This window comes from Grampus griseus (genome assembly GCF_964374135.1).
Source record: "Grampus griseus genome assembly, chromosome: 10".
Lineage (NCBI taxonomy): Eukaryota > Metazoa > Chordata > Mammalia > Artiodactyla > Delphinidae > Grampus > Grampus griseus.
The window spans coordinates 58,632,515-58,644,494 of NC_139004.1; the positions used below are offsets into that span (position 1 = coordinate 58,632,515).

The 11,980-nt window shown below is 43.7% G+C and overlaps 2 protein-coding genes across 2 annotated transcripts in view; both read right to left on the reverse strand.

Annotated features, from left to right (window-relative positions):
• The window catches only part of GASK1A (golgi associated kinase 1A), a 59,808-nt gene extending 58,904 nt beyond the window's left edge, over positions 1-904 (reverse strand). The window contains exon 1 of the mRNA XM_082662939.1: positions 826-904. The gene's annotated coding sequence lies outside the window, so the exon portion shown is untranslated. The remainder of the gene's footprint in view (positions 1-825) is intronic.
• Positions 820-11,461, reverse strand: KRBOX1 (KRAB box domain containing 1; the record flags this gene model as incomplete). Its single annotated transcript, XM_082663511.1, has 5 exons — positions 820-955; positions 8,612-8,725; positions 8,846-8,901; positions 9,330-9,439; positions 11,426-11,461. 5 exons carry the CDS (start codon positions 11,459-11,461, stop codon positions 918-920), a joined length of 354 nt encoding a protein of 117 aa, XP_082519637.1. The 3' UTR covers positions 820-917.
• Between the last annotated feature and the right edge of the window lie 519 nt (positions 11,462-11,980).

Below are 11,980 nucleotides of genomic sequence, written 5' to 3' on the forward strand. Positions count from 1 at the left end.
CAAAAGCCCCAAATCTGAAGCCACCCAAATATCCATCAATCAGTGGTATATTCAGGCAACGGACTAGTACTCAGCAATTTTAAAAAGCCTCTGCTACACGTAACAACATGGATAAACCTCACAGACAAAATGTGGTAAAAGCATCTAAACATAAAAGAGCAGATACTGAATTATTTTGTTTGTCATCTACACTAACCTATAGTAAGAGAAATCATTACAGTGGTTGGCCCTTGGGAGGAGGCTGACAGGCAGAAGATGTGAGGAAGCCGTCTGGGCTATCTTGATCCGGGTAGGGGGCACGATACACCTCACTGTTTGCCTCCACTGGAGCCTACCTTGCTATTCTCAAGCTTGCTTTTTCTTACTTAGCAATATATTGTGACCATTCCCATGTCAATAAAAGTAGCTCTCTTTCATCAAGTTTAAGTTGCTGTCACCTTTTTTTGTTAAACATACTTTCAGGAATCTTGTCTCCCTAAGCAAGTTACAAATGCTACAAGGGCAGGGGCTCTATCTTGCAAATCACATGAAGAAAGAGAATTTGGAGCTGTGGAGATAGTCAGACCTGGTTTTAAAACTGAATTTCACCACTTTGGGCTGTATAACCTTGGACAAATAATGTACCCAACCAGCCTCAGTTTCCTCATCTATAAAATGGGGATATAATGCCTACCTCGTGAAGTTTACTAGAAAGTTTTAAATAGACAATGAACGCAAGGAACGTAATACCTAATGGGTGCTCATCAAATGACAGCTGTCTTCTCTTCCAGCGTCATCAGGGCCTTGCTCACAGAGCCCTCAGAAAAGCTACGATGATTCTCTTACCTTGTTCCTGGAGCCAAGCAGCAGTCTAGAGAATAAGTGAAGGGCAGCATCAGCTCATCGTGCTTCCTAATGCCAATCGCTCCTTCTCAAGGTCAGGAGACACTGTCTAGCTGATCACACCATTTAAGACCTGAGGATGAATTCCGAGAACGCATAGTAATGGGTATCTTGAATTGCTCTCCCCAGTCACAAACAGCAACCCCCTCAGAAGGCATAAAAATGAGGAAGTGCACTGAACTTCAAGGCTGGCAGGTGCGGTTTGACAGAGACCACCTAGGCTAGTCCCAGAATCAGGAGTATAAGAGAAATGTTTTAAATAATGAGGATTTGAAGAAGTAAATAGCACCCCTGCGTGGCCAACATTCCATATGGAAGCTGTTCTCTGCTTTGATTCAGCCTGGGGTTTTGCCTAACTGCTGTATCATGTCCTGGCTTCACAAGGGTGGAGAGAGAACTAAGACACACTCAGGAAAATGAGTACAGTTGTTCCCATAATCTGTTCCTCACCAAGAAGATCTGTGGCTCTGAGCCCATTATGCCTCTAGGGCCTCCTAGCTTCATAACAGGCATTAATTCAACAACCTCTTGCCATAGGCATTGGACAGACCTTAACCTGAGCAAGCCCCACCTCACTCCTTTTTTTTGTTGTTGTTGTTGTTTTTGCAGTACGCGGGCCTCTCACTGTTGTGGCCTCTCCCGTTGCGGAGCACAGGCTCCGGACGCGCAGGCTCAGCAGCCATGGCTCACGGGCCCAGCCGCTCCGCGGCATGTAAGATCTTCCCGGACCAGGACACTAACTCATGTCCCCTGCATCGGCAGGCAGACTCTCAACCACTGCATCACCAGGGAAGTCCCTTTTTTTAAAAAAATAAATAAATTTATTTATTTATTTTTGGCTGCGTTGGGTCTTTGTTGCTGCACACGGGCTTTCTCTAGTTGCGGCGAGCGGGGGCTACTCTTCGTTGTGGTGCACGGGCTTCTCACTACAGTGGCCTCTCCTGTTGTGGAGCACAGTCTCTAGGCGCGCAGGCTTCAGTAGTTGTGGCACACGGGCTCAGTAGTTGTGGCTGCGGGCTCTAGAGCGCAGGCTCAGTAGTTGTGGCGCACGGACTTAGTTGCTCCGTGGCATGTGGGATCTTCCTGGACCAGGGCTCGAACCCATGTCCCCTGCAATGGCAGGCGGATTCTTAACCACTGCACCACCAGGGAAGTACTCCACCCCAATTCTATATTCTGCCCTCTGATCTTTCAATGTGGGTGGGATTCATGAAAGTGTATTTCTTGCCAGACTCCTGCCTTCCACTGTATATGGCTGTCTATCTTCTTGTAGGTTTCCTAAGCACTATGAGGACAGATGCCATGACTAACTTATTCACAAATGTAATCTTGGCACCTATCACGATGGTTGGCACAAAGAATGAGCTTAATAAATGCCTGCCAAATAAATGAATGTTGACGCACTTGAACTGTCCAATATTTGCTGTAACTACTGATTGCAGAAATCATTTCACTCACTCACTTCTTGATCCAAGATTTATTAAGTATCTCCTACGTGACATGAACTATGTAAGGGGCCAGGGTGACAAAGATGACTAGAACATTATCCTCTGCCCACAAGGATCTCCAGGTGGGAGAGAGAAGGTGTGGAAATGAATAATATGACTAGAGCTATCATAAAGGAATGAGCAGGCTGCTTCGACACCTGCCTGAAGAGGTGGGCTAAGGCTTCTGAGCCAGCTGACTGTTTGGGATGAGTAGCAGCTCTCTAAGTAGGCAACTCGGGAAGGGGAGGCATTCTACTCAAAGGGAATGGGATGCTGTGCATGAGGCTGGGTCAGGGTCACTTTGCACTGGACAAAACAAGTCTCATGGCCAAGCCTGGCTTCAACAGAGTGTGAAGAATAACCCTCCTGCAGAGAGAATAAGTGACTCTTTGGTGAATGGCAATATGAGCTCATTGCCCGTGTGAGCGGTCCTCCCCGCAGACAGTAAGCTCCAGGACTGTTTGATACGAGTCAACGTTCCCATTCGAAGATCGACCAGAATTCAGGAATTGAGGGGAACCTACAGAGTGTCTCTCACATTTGATGATGCCAATCCACCAGGTACTGGCTTTATCAGTTTTATCTTTGACCGAGAAGCCCTGTGATCCGGCCATGTTGTGTGTACCTTCCTTCTTTGTCCTATTCTTCAGAATAGGATAGTTAGAGAGAAGACCCATCCATCTTTGGCTTTGTTTAATGTTTAATAGAGTTTCTATTACTACTGAGCTATTGCAACAAATACTGACATTCTCATCTGGTCCCTCAACAGTCACTCAGCATGCCCTCCTAGCTCCTCCAAACTCAGGGACATTAATAAAACCTTGCTCAAATCTCCTCTACTTGCTGCCTAAGAAACAGAAACTTTCTCAGAAAAGGCTTTGAGTCATCCCTCAGGATCAATTCAGATCCTTCTACACAAGTCCTTAAGAATGAAGAAAAGTCCTTAAGAACTGAGGCAAAAGGTAGTATATTGCTATTTGTTCTCTTCTCTTTTGTATTCTTTTCAGGACAAGATCAGTCACAAGGATGGGGAATTAGAGAGTTGGATGTCTGTGCTCAAATCATCATATGAAGTTAAACATTTCTGAGTGGTATTTTAAAATATAAAATTTAAATTGGTTGTACCATATCCCTATCGCCTACAAGTTGGTAGATGCAGTGAAATTTAGAAGGACATAACCCACTTTCCAGCAATGTTAACAAATTTTGCTGTGTCGGTTCCCACTGTACTACAACACTCAATAAAGAAAAAATAAACTTCTAATTTTGTTATAATTACACACGCTTTTCTGAGGTATCAATATGCCTGGAGCAAAAACTTTATTAAAGTCAAATCCAGCAACATGGTGCTCTCAGGACATTGTTTCAGGTATTATCTCAATAACCCTCCACCTTATAGTGTCCATTTGAGGGCTTCTCCTCCATTCCAGTTGCTGGACTGGTGGTTGGTTCTCCTGGCACGGATGGCATGCAGTGCAGATTCTATCACAGGGTGGCACAAGACTCAGGTGCCTAATTAGGTACCAGCATATTCTTGGCATTGGAAATATACTGAGGCACAGCCACTTCTCACTAAACACTGTATTGCTTAAAATTAATTCAATTTTTAGCAAGTCCAAGCAGCTATCAGCTTCTTGTCATACATGCCTATCTCAACAGTTGGCTCTGCTACATAAACGATCAGATCTTCACATACATATTCATTTATGTAACATCGACTGCCAGCCAACATGGTTCTCTAGCCTCCTTCCCCATCGCCAGGCTGTGATAAACTCTATAGTTGCTTTCCCCAACTTTTCTGTCTTTTGTTCCTATTATTTTCTGTGAGCGTCTGACTCCTCACCAGTAAGGCCTCTGAGTAAGATCTTCAGTTCTGAGTATGGAAGGGAAGACAGAGGCTGCGACTGGCCCTTCCACAGGCTCCGTGTACGGGAGCCAGGTCACGGGAGGTCTTTCAGCAGCAGGGCCAGGAGTAGTGAAGAGAGAGAAGCCTGGGATACCTACCTCAAGAACCTAGAGTGGGGCACAAGGCAGCAATAGGGGTAGATGAAAAACGAAAGTGGTGCAACCATGGTCACACGTGGAGACATACTCACTGAATATGAATTCAAACCTCTCAGTAAACCCCCATGTATTCATTCGTAAAATTCTGACAATAGGACTTCCCTGGTGGTGCAGTGGTTAAGAATCCGCCTGCCAATGCAGGGGACACAGCAAGATCCCACATGCTCCAGAGCAACTAAGCCTGTGTGCCACGACTACTGAGTCTGAGCTCTAGAGCCCGTGAGCCACAACTACTGAGCCCTCGGGCCACAACTACTGAAGCCTGTGCACCTAGAGCCTGTGCTCCGCAGCAAGAGAAGCCACCACAGTGAGAAGCCTGTGCACCGCAACGAGGAGTAGGCCCTGCTCGCTGCAACTAGAGAAAGCGCACGTGCAGGAACGAAGACCCAACACAGGCTAAATAAATAAATAAATAAATAAATCTATTTATGGGAAAAAAAATTGTGACAATAATAACCCCTTACTGCACAGAGCTATTATGCCATTGAGATAAAGAATATAAACTCAAAAAAAAAAAAAAAAAAAGCATATAAACTCCACACAATAATACTTGGCTCACGTTAGGTGCTCAATAAAGAAGATGTGGTGTACATATATATGAAATATGATGTAGCCATTAAAAAAATGAAATAATGCCATCTGTAACAAAATGGATGGACGTAGAGGTGATCAAACTAAGTGAACACAGTCAGACAAAGACAAATATCATAGGATAACACTTATAGGTGGAATGTAAAAATTGATACAAATGACAACTTGACAAAACAGAAACAGACTCGCAGACTTCAAAAAGACATTTATGGTTACCAAAGGGGAAAGGTGGGCAGGGGGGATAAATTAGGAGGTTGGCATTAACATACATACACACACACACACACACACACACACACACACACACACACACATATAAAATAGATCATCAACAGGGACCTACTATACAGAACAGGGAACTCTACTCAGCACTCTGTAATAACCTAAATGGGGAAAGAATTCGAAAAACAATAGACATATGGATATCTATAACTGAATCAATTCGCTGTACACCTAAAACAAAAACAACATTGTAAATCAACTCAACTCCAATTTAAAGTAAAAGTTAAATGAAAAACAAAACAAAACAAAAAAAGGAAAGAAATGCCTACTCTATTCCCCTCAGGCCTAGTGACCTGGGCTGGTGTCACATCCCTGGAGCCTGAGCAGCCTTGGGTCCCCTGGCTGGAGTACGCTGGTGCGGAGGGAGCCGGGGAGAGGATGTCCCAACAAATGAGCCCCGCCCGGACTCAGAGTGCCCTGTCCCCTAGAGGTGGGACTACAATCACCAGATCCAGGCAGGCCCTCCTACACCTAAGCGAAGCCTACTGCACCCAAAAGATGGTGGACCCTCTGGGCTCAAAGAGCGTTGACAAGGGACCTGGTCACCAGGTCCCCTAGTGGTAAGGTCCCCACCTCCAGCCTCCTTCCTTAGAGTAGCCCCATGTACGGACGACAGCACCCTCTGCAGAGTGGTTATGCAGGGGTTGCCATCTGCCAGGGTAAGGGGGAAGAAGGAATGAGGCACAAGCCCTTGAGTCTTTGTGCTGGCACACTCCCCTCTCATTTACAAGCCAGGAACACAACCTTCCCTAAGGCTCTGGCTGCCTGAGTCACCGCACTGGAGCATGAAGAAATCCTGCCGCCTTGTGGCCGCTTCCTGTAACAACAGCTATAAACCCGGTGCTGCTGGGCACTTAATGTTCACAAGGCCTGAGGGGCGTTAAGTGATACCTGCCCTCAAGTAATGTCCTGGGGTAGGTCATTGAAGAAGAATTCAAAAACGGGAAGACTTTCCAGAAGCCCATTTCAAGAGATAACTTTTACTCACACTGTTTAAGGGAAAAAGAAAATAAAAGCACATGTAAAGATGCTCAACGTGGCTAATTATCAGAGAAATGAAAATGAAAATGACAACGAGCTATCACATCGCACCAGTCAGAATGGCCATCATCAAAATGTCTACAAACAATAAATGCTGGAGAGGGTGTGGAGAAAAGGGAACCGTCCTCCCTGTTGGTGAGAATGGAAATTGGTTAAGAGCCACTGTGAAGAACAGTATGGAGGTTCCTTAAAAAACTAAAACTAGAGCTACCAAATGATCCGGCAGTCCCATTCCTGGGAGTATATCCGCAGAAAATCCTATTTCAAAAAGACACTGGGGCTTCTCTGGTGGCGCAGTGGTTGAGAGTCCGCCTGCCGATGCAGGGGACACGGGTTCGTGCCCCGGTCTAGGAAGATCCTACATGCCGCGAGGAGGCTGGGCCCATGAGCCATGGCCGCTGAGCCTGTGCATCCGGAGCCTGTGCTCCGCAACGGGAGAGGCCACGGCAGTGAGAGGCCCGCGTACTGCAAAAAAAAAAAAAAAAAAAGACACATGCACGCCAACATTCATTGCCCTATTGAAAATGGCCAAGACATGAAAGCAACCAAAATGTCCATCAACATATGAATGGATAAAGCAGATGTGGTTGATATACACAATGGAGTATCCATCAGACATTAAAAAAAAAAAAAGAATGAAATAATGCCATCTGCAGCAATATGGATGGACCTAGAAGTGATCATTCTAAGTGAACTCAGTCAGACAGAGAATGACAAATATCATAGGATATCACTTACATGTGGAATTTAAAAATTGACACAAATGAACTACTTCACAAGCCTGAAACAGACTCGCAGACTTCAAAAAGAAATTTATGGTTACCAAAGGGGAAGGGTGAGCAGGAGGGATAAATTAGGAAGTTGGCATTAACATACACACACTCATATATATAGAAAATATGTCATCCACAAGGACCCACTCTATAGCACAGGAAAGTCTACTCAGCACTCTGTAATAACATAAATGGGGAAAGAATTCGAAAAAGAATTTATATATTGATATGTATAACTGAATCAAGTTGCTCTACACCTAAAATAAACACAACATTGTAAATCAGCTCTACTCCAATATAACCTAAAAGTTAAATTAGAAACAAACAAACAAACAAACAAAAAGAAGAAGGAAAGAAATGCCTACTATATTCCCCTCAGGCCTGGTAACCTGAGCTAATGTCACATCCCTGGAGCCTGCGCAGGCTTGGGTCCCAAGGATGGAGGGTCCTGGGGCTGAGGGAGCTGGGGAGGATGTACCAGCAAATGCGCTCCCGCTGGCCCTGTAGTGCCTGGTCCCCTCTGCATGGGACCACCATCACCAGATCCAGGCGGGCCCCCCTACAGCTTAACCAAGCCTAGTGCACCCAAAGGATGGTGGACCCGCTGGCCTCGAAGAGCTTTGACAAGTCACCTAGTCTCCAAGTCTCCTAGCAGTAAGGTCCCCACCTCCAGCCTCCTTCCTTAGAGTCTCCCCACGTACGGATGACGAACCCTCAGCAGAGTGGTTTTGCAGGAGTTGCCATCTGCCTGGGTAGGTGAAGCGTAAGGGGGAATCTAATAATTGGTACAAATGAACTACCTGACAAGCCCCAAACAGACTACAGATTTAAAAAAGAAACGTGTGGTTACCAAAGCGGAAAGGTGGGCAGGTGGGATATATTAGGAGGTTTGGATTAACATATACACATTAATATACATATAAAATAGATCATTAACAAGGACCCACTGTACATCACAGGGAACTCTACTCAATATTCTGTAATAACCTATATGGAAAAGAACCTGAAAAAGAATCGGTATATGGATACGTATAACTAAATCACTTAGTTGTACCCCTGAAAGTAACACAGGATTGTAAATTAACTGTACTCCAAAATAAAATAAGAATCAAATTTTAAAAAATGTTTAACTTATTAATAATTATGAAAAGCAAAAATAATTTTTTCTATTTGTTTTGTTGATTAGTTGACAAGATAATACTTGCACTGAGTTTATCATTTTTGTAAAACTGGGAGAAACTGGTAAATGGTTATCACACATAACCAGTAAAGTACTTCGAAAAATCATTCCACATATCCCCAGGGATAAAATCATCCTAGTATGTAAGACACTGAAGCCCGGTGTTGCATATTCCATTTAAATAGATGAAAAACAGACCAATCAGAAACAGTGTGATTAAGGATCCCAAACACTCCATGATGCTGGGCAGAGAGAACACACTTAATCATTTTAATCAAATAAAAACAAAGGGCATTCCTTGTTTAACTCACCCGTAGAAACTGCTCTCCTCTTCCTCCTGCTTAGGGGTCCCTGGGGCTGGGTGAAACGTGACACTTTCCCTTGCTCAAGATGAGAGATCAGAGCTAGTTTGGAAGTGGACGATGCTGCTTGAAGGGAAGAAGAAACAACACAATGAAGAGCAGAGTCACACGGGTCAGTCTCGGCAGTCTCGGCAAGGAGAGTAACCCTGGGGGAACTGAGCAAGAAGTACCCTAAACAGGTACAGGACAGGTTCTGGGAGGAGATCTTGGACAGTGCTTCCAAGGAAGCCTGAGACACTCTGGGAGGCGAATTTCTATTTAAAGGAAAACAAAATGTTTTACCTTCCTTGTTAAAGAATGGAAAATTCTCTAACTGTGGAAAACGGATGTATGGCTCCTAGGAGCAACTCCGACATGGAGACAAAGGGGCTGAGTTCTCTCAAGATAATCTGGAGGTTCAATACTAGGGTGAGGGTACCAAGAGATTGCTCGAGCCCTGGTGTACCCAGAGAATCACCTCTAAGGCAGGTACAGAGGGAGGACAGCTTTTATGATGGAAAAAGAAGGAAAGCCTTCTTGGAAGTCAAATAGACTCCAGGGCTCTGTGTACCTGGAAACTCTTAACATCGCCATTTGGGGTCAGTTAATAGTTATAAGAGAAACTTTAACTTCTTAGGGCCCAGAGAGAACAGCAGCAGAGAGGCCAAGGCTCTTAGGAAGGCCTTACATAGAGCTCTCCAGCATCACACTCCTGTACAAGGCCCTCTGAGCAGGTATCAAGCTGGCCCATTCCTTTTCAGTGAAGTACACAGCCATATCCTCAAAAGCCACTGATTCCTGAAACGACAAGTTCCTCCTATCCCGGGCCTCAGGACTTTGGTGATGGTCAAAACTGTCAATGAGAGGCTGAGAACAGCATCTACAAGGACGTATACTTAGTACTGGGTCCCTCATGTGCCTGAGAAGTTTTTGTGTAAAAGTTGGAAGGTGTAGAGGAAGAGGACAAAAATTAAAGGTAGACAGCCAGCCAGAGTTCCACATACTTTCCCAGTTAGAACAAAATACACCTTCACTATGAGCTTCCAAACATATGCGACCTCCAAATAGACTATAATATAGAAGCTAGGCTTGGGCCTGAGCATGAATGTATATATATATATGAAAGAAAAACTAACATATAACGGGATATGGCTGCTACCTTAGCTCTGAGCCCCTTCCCACTTCGTATAATATATTTGGCTGATTATTTGGGCTGCTCACATTCCTGTCATTTCTCAATTGTGCTTTCATCCAAGTTCTTCCTCCTTCTTGTCTCCTTTCTCACGACCCCAGGCACAATGCTCTCACATTTGTCCATGACTCCCCACCCCCATGTAGAGGTAGTGAGGTCAGAGAAGCATAGGAAAGTACCGCTTACTTGAGATGGGCTAGAGAAAAGTCTGTTTATCAAAGGACAACATTAAGAGAGTGAAAAAGTGGGAATTCCCTTGCTTTCCAGTGGTTAGGACTCTGCGCTTCCACTGCAGGGGGTCCGGGTTCCATCCCTGATTGGGGAACTAAGATCCTGCAAGCCTCGAGGCACGGCCAAAAAAATAAATTAATAAGAGAGTGAAAAAGCAAGCCACAGACTGGGAAAAGGAATTTCATAATACATACATCTGACATAGGACTCATATCCACAATTACTACAACTTGGAGGAAAAAAATGACACACAATGTAAGAAACAATGGGAACGTATCTCAACAGCGACTTCACATAAGTGGACATCCACGTATGCAATAAACATAGGAAGTGGTGCTCTGTATCACTCCTTAGTGGAGAAAAGGCAATTAAAAAAACCTAATATGATATCAAGAATGAATGAGAAGTATTTGCAAGGATGTGGAGCAACTGGAACTCTCTTGTACTGCTGGTAAAAGTATAAATTGGAACAACCATTTCAGAAGATTGTTGGGCAGCATCTACTAAAACTAACCAAATGTATAGCCTATGACCTAGCAATTTGACTCCTAAAGATACACCCCAGAGAAATGAGTGCATGTGTTCATCAAAAGGCATAAGCAAGAATGTTCGCTGCCTTCTTATTCATAGTCGTCGAAAACTGGAAACAATCAAAATGTCCATCCACGGTAGAATGAATAAATAAAATGTGGTATAATCATATAATGGAAAACTATTCAGCAATGAAAAAGTACAAACTACTGCTATGTGCAACCACACGGTGAAGTTCACAGACATAAAACTGAGCAAAAGAAGGCAGATACAAAAAAGTAAATTTTGAATGATTCCATTTACATGAAATTTAAGAACAAATAAAACTAATATATTGTCATAGCAGTCAAAATAATGGCCATCTTTTTTTGTTTTGTTTTGTTTTGGCCACGCGGCTTGTGGGATCTTAGTCCCCTGACCAGGGATTGAACCCAGGCCCTTGGCAGTGAGGGCAGTCCTAACCACTGGACCACCAGGGAAGTCCCATAAAGGTCAACTTTGGGGTGGACTGATTGGGATGGTGCATGAGGGAGTCTGTTGAGGTACTGATAATGCTCTATGTCTCAATATGAATGATGGTCTTACAGGTGTGTATATTTTTAAAAAGTGAGCTATACAGTGAGTTATATTTATTATAAGTTATACCTCAATGAGAAAGCAAATTTACATATTTATATATATAAAAGTATGTTACATATATTTTATATATGCATATGTAACATATATAAACTTATATTTATATACACTTGTATACTTTAATATGTGCATATATAAATATTTCTGTACATATGCACATGCATACATGCAGGGGCAGAGGGAACCCAGCTCACCTGGGGCCAGGTTGTTAAGGACACTGTTGTCGTCATCTGACCGCTTTTATTCCTGTCTCAGGGAAAGGTAACACTCTCAGGAACTGAAAGTAAAGAAAGAAGCATTAGTGACAATAATTCTACTGACCCTAATTCTTGCATATAGCATCTGACCCATTCTTTTTAGGGGCTACATGAACTATCAATACTATTCATTAGTTATTGCCTTGTATCGGTGGCAATTCTCAAGTCACAGAGGTGAGACAGCAGGCATAAGAGGGAACACAGAAACAGAAATCGTGTGGAGAATATAATTAGTATACAATTTCCCAGGTACATATTCAGCTGAGTGGTTCAGCGAACAGATGCGAAGGTGGACTGACAAAACTAATTTTCAGTACTCCAAAGAAGACATCTTAGGAAAGAGGACAGAAAAGGAAACTAGGGCATACAGTGGTACAGTGGAGAGAATGTTATGGGTTGAAAAGAAAACTGGAGTTCCAATTAAGATCCCTAGAGTCAGGACTTCCCTGCTGGTCCAGTGGTTAAGACTCTATGCTTCCACTGCATGAGGGT